Source organism: Thalassophryne amazonica, chromosome 20 (genome assembly GCF_902500255.1).
Source record: "Thalassophryne amazonica chromosome 20, fThaAma1.1, whole genome shotgun sequence".
NCBI lineage: Eukaryota > Metazoa > Chordata > Actinopteri > Batrachoidiformes > Batrachoididae > Thalassophryne > Thalassophryne amazonica.
The window spans coordinates 51,552,488-51,571,095 of NC_047122.1; the positions used below are offsets into that span (position 1 = coordinate 51,552,488).

Sequence of the window (18,608 nt, forward strand, 5' to 3'; positions counted from 1 at the left end):
ACGAGAATGGTTAATAATATGTATAATAGTAATATATGTGACAAAAAAATATAATAATTGAAACTTGCTTTTTTAACTCAGAGGTGTTTGCATATTAAAGAATCTAGTTTCTCTATTTTTGTACACTCACCCGCCAGTTTATTAGGTACACCTTTCTAGTACCGGATTGGACCCCCCTTTGCCTTCAAAACTGCCTTAATTCTTCGGGCATAGATTCAACAAGGTGTTGGAAACATTCCTCAGAGATGTTGGTCCATAGTGACATGATGGCATCATGCAGTCGCACATTCAACCAGTTTGCCCATTCACCCTCTGACGTCAACAAGGCATTTTTGTCCATGCAGTTGCCACTCACTGGATATCTTCTCTTTTTTGGACCATTCCTTGTAAACCTTAGAGATGGTTATGTGTCAAAATCCAAGTAGATCAGCAATTTCTGAAATACTCAAACCAGCCATCTGCCAACAACCAATGCACATTTAAAGTCACATAAACCCCCTTTCTTCCCCTTCCGATGCTCGGTTTGAACTTCAACAAGTCATCTTCATCATGTCTAGATGTCTAAATGCATTGAGTTGCTGCCATGTGATTGGCTGATTGGCTAGTTGGGTTAACAAGCAATTGAACAGGTCTTCCTAATATAGTGGCCAGTGAGTGTATGTGGGGAAAAAAATATCTTGGCAGTGGCAGTGGATCCTTGGCCTTGAGATCAAAATACACCTGGAAGAGTTTGTGGAGTCATGAGGTCACTGGACAGAGGTGTTAGGTGAGGCTGATACTTTTTGCAGGAATGAAGGTGCAAGTTCTTAACATCTTGGTGCTTCCTTTATTGCTGTATGGTTGTGAGACGTAGATGCTAACCAGTATTCCAAAGTGACAACTGGATGTCTTTGGTACCAGGTTTCTTTGGAGGACTCTGGAGTACCGCTGGAATGACTTTGTGTCAAACGAACACTTACTTAGGGAGACTCAGAGAAGGAGTATCACATTCATTGTGTGGGAATGTCAGCTGTGTCCTTTTGGCCAAGAGGTCCATTTCTCTGGTAATGATCCAGAATGTAGGAACCTCAGTGTTAGGACACAAACTATTACAAAAGGCCGAGGGGACGTCCATGTTTCTCCTGATTGATAGATTGTTGCTTACAAAGGTGGGAATGACTGATTTTCTGCCTGGGTAGTTGCTAACCAGGCCTCAAGGTTGCTCCGTAATGCGGTGGATTGTGTTGTCATGCAGCACCAACGTATGACTCCAGACCTAACCTGACCTTCAACACTTTCCATGTACCAGGAAAAAATAAAACTCTCTTGCCTTTCAAAACATGGAACAGGAAATCTCCCTAAAGCAGCAGCGTTGAGGGAGAACACAGGGATGACCCTTGGCTCTCTGCCTTTTTTTTCCCCTCTGCCCTAACAAAGATGTATCCGCAGTTCACACCCCTTGTCTCCTGTCTGACCGGTAGAATCTGGCAGTTTGCACTATCCACTATCTTCCCTAAAACTGCAGTTATTTTCTTGGCAACGATTCGGCTGTTAAATTAGTGGCCTGATGACTACTTTACATTTACATTACTAGCAGTGATGCACAGGTGTGAAATGTCGTACAATCAGTGACACACGTCCGTTGTGGTAGTAGTCTCAAAAAAGTTTGTCCTCTGCATCTTTTACAAAGCACTCTTGTTTTGTATGCTGCAGCATATGGTGTTTGCCCTGATGAGAATTTTTGCCGTGCCAACATCTGCTGTTACAAACGTATGCATGCCGGAGCGTGGACATTAGTGACAGAGTTTTGTCTGCTTGCTTATGTAACAAGAGCGCCTGCTGTTTTGCTGAAAGTAGGAGAAACTTTGTGCCCTCTGCTTATCCTCAGCAGGGCCTCCTGGTCTCTGACATTTATCACTGCACAGCTGCAACCAGTTTCCTCCTATTTTTTTTTCTCCACACTGCTTGTTTTGTCAGTGTCCCATTATCTTTTTCCTTTCACTCTCCGTCTGTCTGATATCCATAATTTGACGATTCTGACAGGCAATGCAATGTTTGGTTTAACTCTGATCAGTTCTTTGACAACCGTGGCCACTGTCTCTGATCAAGTGTTTTGCCAAACTGTATCCAGATTTGTGGAAAATAGCCAAATTCACACATACTTTTAATGATTGGTTAGAGCCACGTCACACATAACACGATATTGGGTGAAAGACGCAGAAACCAGAAGAAAATATGCAAAGCAAAAACGAAATGGGGAACCGCGAAACATTTCGCGAATTTGACGACACACTTCACAAGCCATGTGTGTTGGGGGGGAAACGACACACGCACACCACGTGTGTTGGGGAGCCATGGAGACGCGATACACATGCAAGCCACGTGGGGGTGGACCAGGGGCGCGATACACATGCACGCCACATGTGTTGAAGGGGGAGCTGACATGCTGGCACGCCACATGTTGGGGGGGACTTCTGCACAGCCACACCCATGCGTGTTGATTGGTGACACCACACTCGTGTTGTACTTAGACCATTTTCACAAACATGGCGAATGTGGTCAACGCTGTCTACTCTCGTACCAGGAGCGTGAATAGCCCCGCCTTTTCTAAGTGTCCAGCGAGCAATGTTGGATGTTTGTGTGTGCACCTGATACCTGCCAAGAGAGGGGTTGAATGGGCACTCGTAGGGCACTCGCTGTATTTCAGCCGCTGGTGTGCGCGAATGGTTGTAGTGGCAGCTGTGCAAGGCATTTGAGGCAGCTTCAGTTTTTCACAAGTGGCATTTGACTCTTCCTTCGTGTGCCATTCTGTCTCAATCGTGTTATGTGTGAAGGGGCCCTTACTGTTGGCTGATCTGTTGTTGCCATTAAAAGTCTGTAAGATAAATATGACGGCATATTTGGTGCAAAACACCCAAGCACATGTGACTAGAATTTGTAGCTATCGAAAAAAAAATGTCTATCAGTAAATGTGAAGTCACAGGGATTTGTAGTCCTTCGAACCAAGATCTATAGTAATGCCGGCGAGATTCATGTGTGGTGCACTTTGCACCGTGTGCAGTCTGATAGTTTTCTGAAAAACTGTTCATAGGCGTTTTCTGAAATCTGATACTTTATTTATTTATTTTGTTTTGTTTAATTTTGTTGCAAAGTACTTTTCCCGGAACCGAATAAACTTGAAACTTGAAATGGTCTTCGAGGGGCTGTCTGTCCATGGTAAATTGGATTATCTGATTGAATCCCCAGGGCCCCCAAGAATCAGGGGGGATGTTGGGGGGGCATTATTTCACACCGTTTGATTTATTGCAGAAAATTATTTTTCATTTTTTTCCCTGCATAAATGAACCAACTCAGGTGTGTTCCATTGTTCAGCCAGCTGTTAATTGGCTGAACACACCTGACTGAGCTGATCTGGTTTGAGTAGATCAGGAACTAATTGAAAACCTGTAGAACGTTGGCTTTCTGAGGATCTAAGATGCATTGATACAAGAGCGTTAAAGAGAGTGTCTGTCATTCGTCTATATGTCTGTTGTCTGTCGTCATCCATTATTGCGATATCTCAAAAGCTGTCAATAACAATAGCAATAACTTTTTTCTAATTTGCCAAGGGCGTGATATGGATCATTGACATTGTTCTCATCCAAAAATCTTATTCATAGAGTCATTTGTTGGAAATGGTGGCCATTTTTATGCCTAAAATAGCCATTTTGAGCACTTAAGGCAAGTTTCTATGATAACCTTTTTCTAATTTGTCAAGCGCATAATATGGATCATTGACATATTTCATGTCAAAAAATTATAGTCATAGATTCGTTCATATGGAAATGGCGGCCATTTTTATGCCAAAAACAGCCAATTTGGCAATGCGGACTCAATTTTCTCAAGTACTGTCCGATAACTTTTCTTTTAACTTAACAAGGGCACAGTATTGGTCATTGACATTATTCCTGTTCCAAAATTATTTGTGTAGATTCATTCGTTTGGAAATGGTGGCCATTTTTATGCCGAAGATTGCCATTTGCCTTCGGCTTTAATTGAGCCAGTAACCCACAGGGTCCTTGGCACTCTAGTTGTAATACATCATCAGAGATCTTTTAATTTTTTTATATATGTATTTGTATGAGCTATCTTAAAAAGTACTGTAGGGATTCTAACAAAAGTTTTGAGCAACTGGCTTTGTTCTGCAAAGAATTGATTGGGTAGCCTGAGAACAATTTCCTGATTTTTTTTTTTAATTCCTCTTTGAGGGCGCAACGCATGCATGCTCACTACAAAATGATTGGGAGAAATGGAACCTAAAAGTGGGTGCATTATCCAGGTAATAACATCAGTATTGGCAGGTAGGTACTCAGAAAGGTGCTCTTCAATGGGGACAATATGGTATAAAAACCTGACCGTTCTTTTCAGGAAAAGGGATGAAAGCTAAAGTGATCTCCTTTGTGAGAATAAAGTTCTGACATTCAGAAGGGGGCAGTATAGAAATAGTGGATAATGCACTGTTCATCTCCATTAAGGACCTGGGGTCTGCGCAAATGTCTCTACTGGCAGCGGAGAAAATCCATTTTGACTTCTCAGTAAATTGGTTGTTTAAGGGGTTAGAACATTTTCATATTCAGTTAAAAGTAGAAGAAATAATATGAGTGTGAGCTAATCTGCTGTGCACTGCTGAGCTTTACGCATAATTATAGATGACACCTTTACTGATACCATCTATAATTAATTTGTGTCTGCGCTCTGCTGCCAACACATTGGTCTGTTGTGTACATAGAGGTTTTGAGTTTGGACAGGTGCATGCAAGAGCAGGTTAAAGTGACTAATACAGTGAACGGGGTACATTTATCAAAATGTTTTGTATTGTGAAGCACTTATTCTTCTTTCCACTATGTAGCAGTTTTCAAGAGTTTATGTGAATACAAAAAGGAAAAGTCCATACAGTGTAAAGTGAATTTTCACATTTGAAGACAGTAAAGAGTTTGTTTTTTGTATTTTGGCAGAATATGGAGGTTTGGGCCTCGACTTCAGTTACAGCATAGCAGTGGCAGAGGAGCTTGGAAATATTCGCTGCGGCGGTGTCCCTATGGCCATTGGTGTACAGTCAAACATGGCTACTCCTGCACTGGCCAGGTGGAGTTCCTGAAACTTCTGTTTTGTTTACATGGGGAATGACTGTTGTTGCCTATAATAATACAGTGTTTCCGAACCTGCCCTTACAGCTAGCTAAGGGCCCCATCACAATTGGCACAAATGAAGCCGAATCAGCCCGAATATGCAAAAAAAGACAAACTTCGAGACGCAGTCAAGATGGACAAATAGTTGACCAGCTGTGTACGAATGCCATGCGAATACCCAGAACTTGGGCCAAAGCCGCCTTGACTGATTTGCACATATTTGGAGTGCAGCAGCTCTCTCTCGCAAGGCGGTTGATCAAGCGGTACTCAGTGCAGACACTGGATGGCACACCAACATCCCACTTTTCAGTACTATCCGCTGTTTTGGTCAGTGTGGTCCATCCATGGTCTGTGCCCAGGTGGGTGGTTCCTGCCTCATCCGTGCTGCATGGGGGGGGGGGGGGGCACTTAGGAACATCTAACTCACAGTCATGTTGCATTGGGGGGGACACTCAGGCCATTCGGCTCGCTGTCATGTTGCATTGGAACATTGTGAGGGCGCTCGGGTGCATTTCAGCTTATCCGTGCCACATCCAGACATTTGGTCGGGTTCTGTATTGGCTGGCCATTGCGGTATGTTGGCCGATCCCATTCAGGTGTTTCAAATGCTGAGACTGCAGTCAGACTGGACTTCGACCACCGTTCAAACTTTCCCCACATCGAACGCACCCCAACAGTGGTGTGCATTTGCTCTACATTCGGGCTGGCCACATGAATGTGCCCAACTGTGTGGGATGCACTCAGAAATGCTGTACAAGGATTTCCAGTGCGCCTCATATTTACCCAAACATAGGTCGGATGTGCATTCGTGCGGCATTTGGCCTCTAATGTGAAGGGGGGGGAGGCACGATTCGATGTGCCCAAACATTTCAACAGCCCCTCGGAATGCTCTCCCAATGCGTCGAATTGTGTTTTCATGCCGTACAAATATTACGACTGGAGTCAGATTGCGGTACGATTGCACCTCGACCACCGTTCAATATTTTTTCCACATTTTCCATGAGCGCACCACGAATGTAGAGTGCATGTGCTCTGGCTGCACGAATGCACCAACTGCTGTAAGACTGCTGTATGAGGATTCTGACCGCACCTCAAATTTGCCCGAATGTGGGTCGAATCCTCATTCATGCAGCATTCAGGCTCATTCGTGCTCTAGTGTGACGAGGGTATAAGTTTGGTGCCATCTAGCGCTGTAACAATTACAACTCTGTGCATCTTTGCTGATTTCACCAAATAGCTGTCACCTGGGCACATTAGGCACAGAGTCCTCCCAAACAGGCACACCACTCGACAAAAGTCAGGAAAATTTGTTATTTTCCGGAGCTCTGTGGACTCCCAGCTGTGTCTGCTCCACCTGTGTTCAACTCGGGACAGCCTGAGATAGGCCCAGCATTAACCCTCTGGGGCCGACGCCGTCGTATGCGACAGCTGAGACCAAGCTTTACTAAATTATAAATAACTTTTTAATGATATGAGATAGAAACTTACTTTTTTTGCTGAAAAGTTAATTTCACGGACTTTCAAGCTAGCCGTTGGCCATCTTTGTACTCCTCATAGAAGCTGTGTGATGATGTGCGCAATGTGAGCATCCAATCGGAATTGGTTCACCGCCACATGGTTTTCCAAAATCCAATCGTAGGGCAGCTTTACCTCACGTGATAAACCAAAGATCGTTTTTAGGAGTGATGTGTTACTAGTTTGCCCATTTGAATAGCCATCTGGCTGCTTGCTCCTATGTGCCCTGCACCATTACGCACAGCGATCAGTGAAAGTGAGCGGACGGAGCAGACGGAGGGCCTCTGATGACAATCTCACGTGCTCAAACACAGAGTGTGTGAGTTTTAGAGATGCTCCGCTCTTCATTACCTGTGAATGTTATTGAATTAGCCTGTGGCAAGCTCTCTCGCTCCGGCATAGAGCACTGTTCACCATATCAATGGAGCGAGGGGGAAGGGGCCGCTCCTCAGAGTGTAAATGGGCCAAAGTGTAAGCTGCTTTCAGAGCAGGACAGAACACTCTGAAACACAGTAAGAAGTAGAAGTTTGTGATGTGACCTTTGTGTAATAGCAGACAGAAATTGCTTTAAGATGAAGACAAACAAAACGCATAGACCATTTTGTATATATTGTTCAAAATGTGCATTTGTGTTTGTTTGAACCTTTTTGTTGTATAGTCTTTCACACAAGAGCCCAAATTACCTTTATAAAGTGTCAAAACAGTTGTTTATTATAGTTTACTGTGTGTTTTGAATAAATGTGTGTGGAAAATTATTTTCCACTTATTTGTTCCTTTCTTATTTCTGATTGTAAACCTTTATTACACTTGTAAACACAACTATAGCATATATATTCTGAAAGTACAGGTTGTCCTGAAAAAAAGACATAAAACTTGATTGTGGGATGCAGGGAGAGCTGTTAACAGCAATAATAAAACATTTATTAGGCTTAAAACTTTCCTTTTTGCTAAAGCTTATAGTTAGGGCTGGATCAGGTGACCCTGAACCATCCCTTAGTTATGCTGCTATAGACGTAGACTGCTGGGGGGTCCCATGATGCACTGTTTCTTTCTCTTTTTGCTCTGTATGCACCACTCTGCATTTAATCATTAGTGATCAATCTCTGCTCCCCTCCACAGCATGTCTTTTTCCTGGTTCTCTCCCTCAGCCCCAACCAGTCCCAGCAGAAGACTGCCCCTCCCTGAGCCTGGTTCTGCTGGAGGTTTCTTCCTGTTAAAAGGGAGTTTTTCCTTCCCACTGTAGCCAAGTGTTTGCTCACAGGGGGTCGTTTTGACCGTTGGGGTTTACATAATTATTGTATGGCCTTGCCTTACAATATAAAGCGCCTTGGGGCAACTGTTTGTTGTGATTTGGCGCTATATAAAAAATTGATTGATTGATTGATTGATTTATGCCAGGCGAGTGAACTGTCTAAAAAATGCCCTCGGACCCCAGAGGGTTAACTCGATATAGTCTGGGTGCATTTGGTGTGCACTCTGTCCTCAGCTCTTGACATTTGGGGCAGTTGTTTTTATGTTCAAAGGGAAATTGGACATGGAGCTTGCATGGAGCCTGCACCAGGCCGCCTTGAACCAAACACGAAGTGGCTAAGGTGGTTGGGAGTCCAGTTGAGCATACTTTTAACAAGTTCAAAATGCTGCTCGGTACAGGACTCTGTAGAAAGGTGATCAGAACGTTAAGTTGTCTGCCATCTTTTTGAAACACTCATTTATCATGCTTTGTCACACACGACTGCAGCTATTTCAAACATGTTTCTACCCATAGTCCCAACAAAATGTGTTTGGTTAAAAAAGGTAAGTCTATACCTGACTTTAAAGAGAAAAGTTTTTACTGTGCCACTGCTTTTATTCAGAGGCTTTTATTATTGAGCCCCTTTAGGAAAATGATTTATCCGTCATAGCTTTACACATTTAACTTTACTACCCGCAGCTATGAAATGCTCACAAATGCTCTTACTTTACTATTATTGCAGAAAGAGTTCACACTTATTTTTAATAATCCAATTGAACATCACTGATGATTTTTCTCAGAGTATTTTTCTATTGCATTCAGACCAGCTGCAGAAACCTTCTTTGTGTGAGGATTTCAGTGGAGGCACTGCAAAATAGAACATCTGAAAGCCTTTCCGCTACTGCAGCTGGCATGGGCTAAAAGGTTTTGTATTGTGTACAGGTTCACTTTTCTCTTTTTGATTTGTGTGTGAATGAACTGCTTTGCAGCTGCAAGGTCTGATTCAGCAGCACTCGAATTTGTCAAGGCCTTCATGGACTTGCACTATTAAAAAGTCACAGTCTGGATGAAATGCACAAGCCAGCTTGCAGCTGTTGGAGTGTAATTACAGCTTTACAGACACTGTATGAATAAGGCTGAAATGAAGCCTCTGCCGGTTCTCAAGCTACAGTGTGTATGATTTCTGTTCATTAGTGTACAATGACCTGCAACAAGGAATCGATATGTTTTCATAAGCTTATAATGAGCTTTTCATATACATGGGAACAGGCCCCTTCACGGAGGCTGCTGTGTTACAGACGTGTTACAGCCGTGTTGATACAATATCCCAAAAAGGGCATTTTTACACCTCAGCCAGAAGACTGAATCAATCAATCAATCAATCAACTTTTTTCTTGTATAGCGCCAAATCACAACAAACAGTTGCCCCAAGGCGCTCCACATTGCAAAGGCAAGGCCATACAATAATTATGAAACACAGTCTACGTCTAAAGCAACATAACCAAGGGATGGTCCAGGGTCACCCGATCCAGCCCTAACTATAAGCCTTAGCGAAAAGGAAAGTTTTAAGCCTAATCTTAAAAGTAGAGAGGGTATCTGTTTGTGTTTGAACTGTAAAACATCAGGCCTTAATTACATTTCATTGTCTTTAGGGTTTGATAAAATGTTAGGAATCCTTGCCAATTTTTATATTTAAATATCGGCAGATATATCAGCATCATAATTTTTTTTTACAACTTAATATTTGTATTGTATTGGTCTTAATCCATATAGTTTGAGCTCTGGTGCAGGCTGACAAGTGTGAGAACCCTTATTTTGTGAAATGCAGAATCATGCTGATTACTTATCATACGAGAGGGCAAGGAAGCATGAATCTCCATCGCCAAGGACGGAAAAACATAATGGGGAAACAAAATCGTGACCGGCGACAACATGGAATAATCTGCAACCTCACCACTAGGTGCCACTAAAGCCTAGACACTGTAGCTTTAATGTCATTTCGCTGCCTGTCAAACTGTCCTACAATTGGTTTTCTTAACTCTTTCTTTTGTGAGGTGCTGCTGTGATTTCTAACCTTTCTTTCAGGGCTTTATAAAACCTTTCATTAGAGTAATAAATATGTCCAACTCTTTAACGTGTATGTGTTTTTGTGCAGGTTTGGTTCAGCTGTGCTGAAGGAGGAGTTCCTTCTTCCTCCATCACAGGGGATAAAGTTGCCTGCCTTGGAATTAGTGAAGCCGGAGCTGGTTCTGATGTCTCAAGTCCGTCTCTCATCTTTTCCTGTTGCTTCCGTATAAAATCTTCTTTGGATGAATGATTATTTTACATTGAAATTTCCCTAATGTGAAAAAGACGTCACATATATACATTTTTAAACTTGTGTTTAGTAATGTTAGTCTTCCAGGAGAACATTTTGAAAACAACAGTGCAACATTCTCATTTGATGCGCCATGGCTGAAAAAAAGCAGGAATGTGTTTTAATGGTGTGCTCCAGGGCCCTGGTATTGTGCACGCTCGATCACTGTCAAGGCTGAATGTGATTAGTGACTCATGTACTTCTGTTACAAGGATGAATCAAAGCATCTGTGAAAAAGTCTCATCACCACATCTGTGATTGTCACACTTCAATTACTTGTTTTTTGTGCTTTTTTAGTCTGAATTACTGCATAATTGTTGTAGGGTAGCTTTACTATATTGTTTGTACTCACTCATTTCCCACTAATTATTTGCTTATTTGCACACGTATCTGCACATTGATTCAGGTATTAAAACCAAGGCAGTGCAGAGAAAGGAGATGAATATGTGATTAATGGTGGAAAGATGTGGATCACCAACGGTGCCCAGGCTGACTGGATGTGTCTACTTGCCAACACAAGTGATGGGCCGCCACACCGGAATAAATCCCTCATCTGCTTGCCCATGAACCTGCCAGGTAGGGTCAACTGTCTTCTTCTTTTTCAGCTCCTCCTGTCAGGGGACACTCAGCAGATCATCCAGCATCTTCCTCCTGTCACACCAGCCACCCACATGTCCTTCCTCCCCACATCCATAATTGCTCTATTCTCAGCATCCTTCTCCTGATGTACCATGCATTCTTCCTCTACACATCCACCAAACATCTCAAGCTTGCCTCTCTGACTGTCTCCAATCGCCCTACCTGTGCTCTCCCCCCGATTTACTCATCCCTAATCTTGTTCGCCCTTCATTGTTACAAAGGAAAATTGTAGCATCTTTATCTCTATCACCTTCACCACCACCTCCAAAAGTACAACATGACTGGTCTCACAACTGCCTTGGAAATTTTGAGTTTCAGTTGCAGATACCCTTCTATCATAGATCACTGATTACTCCTCCCATTTTACCCTGTCTGCAGTATCTTCTTTACCTCTCTACCACACTCTCTATTATTTTGAGTTGACCCAAGTCTCATATTGCATCTGCAGTATTCCTCTGTGCTCCCTTATCATACAAACACGTACTCTGCTTTGGTCATACTGGATTCCATGCCCCCTTCTTTCCATTGCATACCTTCATCTCTCCAGTCTAATTTAATCCTGCACCCTGCTCTCACCAGGAAACAGTGAAGTCTATGGAGAATCATGTCTGATCTTGTCCATGACCACTGCAATTAAGAAAGGGTGCACCTCCACCTTGACTCATCCGTCACTCCTACCACAACCCTCACTGCTGTGATGCCGTCCTCGTACATATCCTGCACCACCCTCACATTCTTCTCTGCCACTCACAGCTCTTAATACAATATCACAAGTCCTCCATTGGCACCCTGCCATAAACATTCTTTAAATCCACAACTATATTGCTCCTTCTGGCCTTCTCCACCAGCACTCTTAGAGCAAACATGGTATCTGCGGTGCTCTTTGTCAGCATGAAGCCATACTGCTGCACACAGCTCTTCATCTCTTCCTCAGTCTAGCTTTCATTACTCTTTACTTGGGGTCAGCTGTGAATCACCTAAATCGTGAAAAAGGAAATGGTGCGATTTTGTGTTTGTCAGTTCTATTTAAAAAGTTTTCTCTTGCAGTATTCCAATAGTATCTACAGATAGTATCCCTCTCCAAAAAACTTAGTTATTATTGAAATATATTCCATATATATAGTGTTTTACTACCATGACCCACAAAGATTGTTTCCCTTTGTTTCTGTGCTATAGGAGTAAATGTGGCCCGGAAGATTGATAAAATAGGTATGTGGTCATCAGACACAGGCCGAAATATTCTTCGATGATGTTCGTGTACCCTGCAAAAACCTCATTGGTCAGGAAGGTTTGGGCTTCACCTACCAGATGCTTCAGTTCCAAGAAGAGAGACTCTGGGGAGTGGCCAACAGTGAGGTCAGCCATCTTTCTGTTCAGTGTCCCCGCTCAGCTTTGTCTCTTTGCTGGTGCTGTAAAGACGTTAGCGGGACATCGCCGCAAGTGTCTCATACTATACATGTTATGTAAGGGATGGTACAGTTTTATTCACTCCGTACTTTATGCAAGCTTTGAAACATTTTGATTTTAAAGTGTGTGCAAGTTTGTATGGTGGTCAGGCTGGCCTGATGCAGGCTCGGCACAACCCTACCATCCAATTTTCAGAACAAGCATCCAAAAAGTTACACAGAGTTGTGGTGTCCCAGCCTCGGATGTCCTGTGCCTAGAATGAGCGAGGCTGAGGTTGGATAAGATTTCTGTCTGCTCTGGAAATAAATGCTACTTTTTCCCCCGACTTTTGCTGAGTGGTGTGTCTGCTCAGGACAACATGGTGTTGAACCAGCAGGCGATTGCTTGTTGGGGAAATCGGCCATGGTGACCCAAGTTATCTCAGCCCTTTTACAGAGGGAAATGGCACCAAAATTGACCAGGTGTGAGAGTAGTTTTACTCCATGAACTTCAGATTTGAGGAGGGGGGGGGGGGGGGGGGGGGGGTCTTTATCCCATTTAATCGCACCCCCTGATGAGATTAGTTAATGCAGTCATTGGGTTTCTGTTGATATGAAGTACATAGAAATTATGCATTCTTTAAATCTGTGAGGACTACAGGTCGTCGTTTCTACAGGTTTTTGCAGCATTGTGTTTTGCAGACTTGTTTTTCTCTGTCAATCTGAGGTGGTGCAAAAACAAACAAGCAAAAAACTTAAAAGGTGCCATGTCAAGCCAGAATTTTGCTCATAAAAGTAAAGTTTCTGCATTGTACACATACGAGGTCTGTGAGAAAAGTATCGGGCCTTTTTATTTTTTTCAAAAACCATATGGATTTGAATCACGTGTGATTGCATCAGCCAAGCTTGAACCCTTCGTGCGCATGCGTGAATTTTTTCACGCCTGTCGGTTGCGTCATTCGCCTGTGAGCAGGCTTTGTTGAGCAGTGGTCCACCCCTCTCGTCTGATTTTTATTGCGAATAAATGTCAATGATTTGGAGCTTTGCTGCATCAATTTTTTTCCAGAAACTGTGAGAGACCTCCAGGTGGACACCGTTCGGAAAATTAATATGGCTTTCAGGTACGATTTTATGGGGGATTTATACAGATTAAGGAGTGTTACTGCCGCTTTAAGGACGGCCCACAACTGCCGTTCATTACGCGGGACCAAACCATCTCGGTGTTGGTCTCACAGGACGGCTTTCAGGTGGATTTCAGATGGATTCCGGTTGCTTTTCCGTCGTGTGATTATCCGATTGTGATTGTGCATGAGCTGGACATGCCCCAACATGTCCTGGAAGGCTTCATCACGGTGTTGCTTTGCGCCATGCGGCTCCACCGCGACGCGCGGAACTCCTCCGCACGTTCTGTCTTAATGTGCTGAAAAGGTGCTGATGTCCACGGCTTTTCACAGTTCCTGTGCTAGTCAGACGACATACCGGATCAAGACAGCGTCCAGTTTAGAAATGAACGGCACATTCCACTGTTACAGGAGTTTTTGTCATGGAAAGAGGAGTGGCTCCACCGCCCGTTGCGGTGGAGCCGCATGGCGCAAAGTAACAGCGTGATGAAGCCTTCCAGGACATGTTGGGGCATGTCCAGCTCATGCACAATCACAATCGGATAATCACACGGACTGAAAAGCAACCGGAAATCCATCTGAAATCCACCTGAAAGCCGTCCTGTGAGACCAACACCGAGGTGGTTTTGTCCAGCGTAATGAATGGCTCCGTGGCGCGTCGCTCCGCTTTTCTTTCCATGAAAAAACTCCTGTAACAGTGGAATGTGGCCGAAAAGTGCTGATGTCCACGACTTCTGCCTTTTGTGAAAGTCAGACGAGGTCCCGGATCAACAAAGCCTTCACGTTGGAAATGATCTGGTTGTTTCAGCGGGGTCTGAGCATGTAGATCGGCGCTGGGAGCGCGCCGCGCTCTCAGCAGTTGTGGACCGTCCTTAAAGTGGCAGTAACACTCCTTAATCTGTATAATCCCCATAAAATCATCCCTGAAAGCCACATTAAGTTTCCGAACGGTGTCCACCTGGAGGTCTCTCACAGTTTCTGGAAAAAAAATTGATGCAGCAAAGCTCCAAATCATTCATTTATTTGCAATAAAAAAAAACGACGAGAGGGTGGACCACTGCTCACACAAAGCCTGCTCACAGGCGAATGATGCAACCGACAGGTGTGAAAAAACTCACGCATGCGCACGAAGGTTTCAAGCTTGGCTGATGCAATCACACGTGATTCAAATCCATATGGTTTTTGAAAAAATAAAAAGGTCCGATACTTTTCTCACAGACCTCGTAGAAGTGAAAAAGTTTGGGAAATCTACCAATGCAGCACGGTTCATTGACTCTTTTTACCCCCCCCCCCCCCCCCCCCCCCAGTCCTGACAGTGATGGACGCCATCATTCAGGAGACCATCCAATACACAAGGCAGAGGAAGATCTTCCAGCAACCCGTTCTGAACCACCAGATCGTTCACTTCAAGTTGGCTGAGCTGCAGACGGAGGTGGAGTTGCTCCGCTCTCTGCTCCACCGTGCTATAGGTGAGAACAGCAAGTGAGAATACAGAGCACAGGGACTAGCTCTAACGCAACAGAATATTTAGATTCATTGTTTTTTTGACGTTCATATGTACAAATCTGCCTTTGGTGCATGTGTGCAGAATTGAATGTGCAGTGTTGTGGGCTCTTCTGTCCTGGCTTTTGATAATCCTCCTCCACAGCACTGATGGAACGCTGTAAATGGTGATGCAACCTTGAGCGGGCGTTAACTGCAAAAATAAACGTAGTAAGAAAGCACGGAGGAGGCGAGTGATGACTGATGTGGTTGTTGTGATTCATAGGGAGTCGATGGTGAAAACCTTTTGTTGGACTGCACACACTAATTGTGGGATTTATTGAAAAAGCGATACAAAGTAGGATTTAAGGGAGTGACTGACTGAAATTATATTTCACTCTTTATTTTGGCTGGACTTCAATTCTGTCCCGATTACAAAGCATTTAATATTTTTTCCTCCTCATAGATTAACAAAGTACCCTTGATAACTTTTTGCTTAAAGCTACAGTGTGTAGAATTTAGTGCCATCTAGTGGTGAGACTGCAGATTGCATTTTTGCCATTGGAAAAGAATATCTAATATACTCAGACTAGTATCCAGTATCTTTGTTTAAAGATGTAACTTTAAGGATGCCGTGGATGTACTTCAGATTTCAAGTCTTTCTCAGTAGCTGCTAATGCAAATCAAAATGTGGACAATGTTCTTTTGAAAGAACATCCAGTAAACTGGTACGTCCAGTGCTTCTGAAATAAATTCTACCATCACTGTCACATTTATGATGTAATGTCTGTATATGTGGATGTCTGCAGATATCCACGGTTTTGTTAATAATCGTTTTGTTTTTGTCCTGTTTGTATTCATGTCAGCGGCTGGCAGCGCTGAATGATTAATGGTTCAAGGCCGTGCAAAACAGCTGTTTAGCCCAGGCTAATATATGGCTGTAAAGTTGAAGAAAATGAGAAAAGCATTTATTAGCGTGCAAACATCTGCAAAAAAAAAAAAAAAAGTAAACCAAGGTAACCTCCATACGAGTATTTTGCCAGGCTCCATTAATCTCAGTTTCATAATAATTGCATCTGTAGGTTTTTGCGTAATCCTACAAGAAATCTGAATTGGGAACAAACGAAATGATTGCTTCCTTTTCTGAGGTAACGTTGTTCACATTGCAGCATTGTTCGAGATGAGCCGGGGGAATGAAATAAAGTGCAGAAGCAGAGGCGGACCACAAGTGAAATGAGTCACTTTTGTCAATAGACTGTCTTCTACCTTCTAATTTATATTCCTCCTCATGCTCATGTATTCCGCCCCCTCCCCAAACTTTTCTTCACTTTGTGTCATTGATTGCTCTTCAGCATTGTACATCAAAGGCAAAGATGTGACCAAACTGGCGTCGATGGCCAAGTTAAAGGCGGGTCGTCTGACCAGGGAGCTGAGTGACAGCTGCCTGCAGTTCTGGGGAGGGATGGGCTTCACCAGTGAGGTGCTGGTCAGCCGGGTCTACAGGTAAGTGTGGCCCCTAGACATTATCTCACTGCCAACAACATGGACCCGTGTCACTGTGGTGGTTATTGTATGGGGCAACCTCTCTGGTTGAACACTGTGGTGTGCATTAGACCTAATAACGTTTTATATTAGAGAACATTATTTCAACTTAGGCTTTTTTTATGTTTTGGGGGTGGGCCATTTCATTCACTAAAAGAAAATAATGTAATCAGCACAGATTTCAAATGCACACCCCTGTGGTGAACCAGCTCATTAATGTTGTTGGACAGGGCAATTGGAAAACTAAATTGCATCTTTTCCCAATCAACAGGCATAAAGGTCCATAAGTGTCCAGCGGCAGTTTAATTTTTATTTTTTTTTTTGCCCTCAAAACATCTTGAGCAGAGGTAGAAAACTATACTTCTTGTGATGTTACTTTTCTATTTTTTTTTGATGATACAGGACTTGTTGATGTGCTGACATTTTAATTTAGTTTCCACTGAGATGTTACTTGATTTGCAGTGTGTTGACACCTACTGTAAGAATAGTTTTTTTATTTAACATAATGCACTAAAATCACAACACAAACGATTTAATGTCGTTGACATTTCAGAATGTTAAATACCTCAATGTTTTTTTTCCCCTTCTTAAACAGGGACTCCAGATTATTATCAATTGGTGCCGGAGCAGACGAGGTGATGCTCGCCATCATCTGCAAGTACATGGATACACTACCCAAGAAATGACATTATCAACACCTGACCCAGGAAACTTTTGTCCCAACGTCTAGCACACAGTAGACTAATTATAACCTCCCCCAGAGGTGGTTGTGTATTGTCATTTGATTAACAGGATGTCTCAAGAGTTTGACAGCACATTCTGTGAAACTATGTAATAATACTTGACTTTAATTTATGAACCTCATGCAGATCGGGAGTCGTGTTCAGTCAACATTTTTAGACTCTATCCCATTGGTTTTTGTATGTGCACACTTTGGGGTAACAGCGCCCCCACCAGGCCTTCAACCAGCTAAGAACAGATCAACAGGACTGTTGGACCTCTGTGGAGGAGGCATGCAGTCAAGTGTCCTTTATTTTATATTGATTTACAAAACACGTATGTTATTACTGACACGATCAATGAAGATTAGCTGTATTCTGCCTTAACGAGTGTTTAATAGCCGTACTATTTGCTAATGACAAACCTCACTTCCTTGCCTATCAAATTTTATTATCCGGGTGCATAGAAATGAAAATAAATGTCTTGTTATCGATGTATAATTGACTGGTTAAAATGTATTATTAAACATTGAGTATTTTGTGGCTTATTTAAAGCACAAGAAAACACCATTTTTCTGAATGTCTCCATTCTGCCTGCTATGTAAGCATCTGTTTTTAGTGGTAAGAACATCCAAAAAGCATGTAAATAAATGTTTATTCCAACTTTTTTGACATGTTAAAACAGTAAATAGTGCAGTGAACTTCACAGATGATGTTATAACAGTTCAAAGTCACATAGGTGTTATTATCAACCTCACAGAAGATTCTTGGCAGTGTCACATCTTAACCATCATCTGTTTGATAAAAAAATATATGTAAATCACCTCTTCCTTTGAAAATAGAGTGTGTTGTGAGAGGTTTCCAAAAGTCAGCTTCCACCTCCACCTGTCTGCTTAAAAACTTCAACCAATTATTAGTGATCATATTGCACATAATCATTTTATAGAATTAACACTCCAAAGCAACTTTAGGCGTGATGTGGCTCCTTGGACTTCTGTCTGTATCTGTACTCTTGCTTGTTTTAACACACCCACTGAGCCCAGTTAGACCCTGTGAGACACGACTACATAATCAATAGACAGCACCTCATTTCCATTTAAGGGTGATTCTTAGACTACGGGCACTTATTATGTCCTTTGATCATATTGTATGAAAAACAGAAAAAAGGGGAATAATGTTTTAAAATATCTCTGAATAAAATATCAGTAAAATAATCAAAACATAATTGGGGTATTCAATGTCATACAACTGTTGTGATTTTTTTAAACAAAATGTAGTTGTCCCGCACTATTGCCGTAATTTCCACCACAACACTGTAATGTCCCTAAACAGTTTGTATGAAAGATTGTTTGGGTAGTTTCTATGGAGATAAAGTGACATCAGAGCACATGTATATAGCTCCAAATCACAACAAACAGTTGCCCCAAGGCACTTTATATTGTAAGGCAATGGTGTGGTGGAAATTACATTT

The 18,608-nt window shown here is 42.6% G+C and overlaps 1 protein-coding gene across 1 annotated transcript in view; it reads left to right on the forward strand.

The window, feature by feature from the left end:
• Window positions 1–18,332, forward strand: part of LOC117501516 (probable acyl-CoA dehydrogenase 6) — a 32,158-nt gene extending 13,826 nt beyond the window's left edge. The window contains 10 exon segments of the mRNA XM_034160408.1: window positions 4,974–5,103; window positions 10,049–10,086; window positions 10,089–10,154; window positions 10,656–10,678; window positions 10,681–10,825; window positions 12,065–12,117; window positions 12,119–12,239; window positions 14,702–14,863; window positions 16,229–16,379; window positions 17,014–18,332. Coding sequence (XP_034016299.1) covers window positions 4,974–5,103; window positions 10,049–10,086; window positions 10,089–10,154; window positions 10,656–10,678; window positions 10,681–10,825; window positions 12,065–12,117; window positions 12,119–12,239; window positions 14,702–14,863; window positions 16,229–16,379; window positions 17,014–17,104 — 980 coding nt within the window. The 3' untranslated portion in view covers window positions 17,105–18,332.
• Window positions 18,333–18,608: the final 276 nt, after the last annotated feature.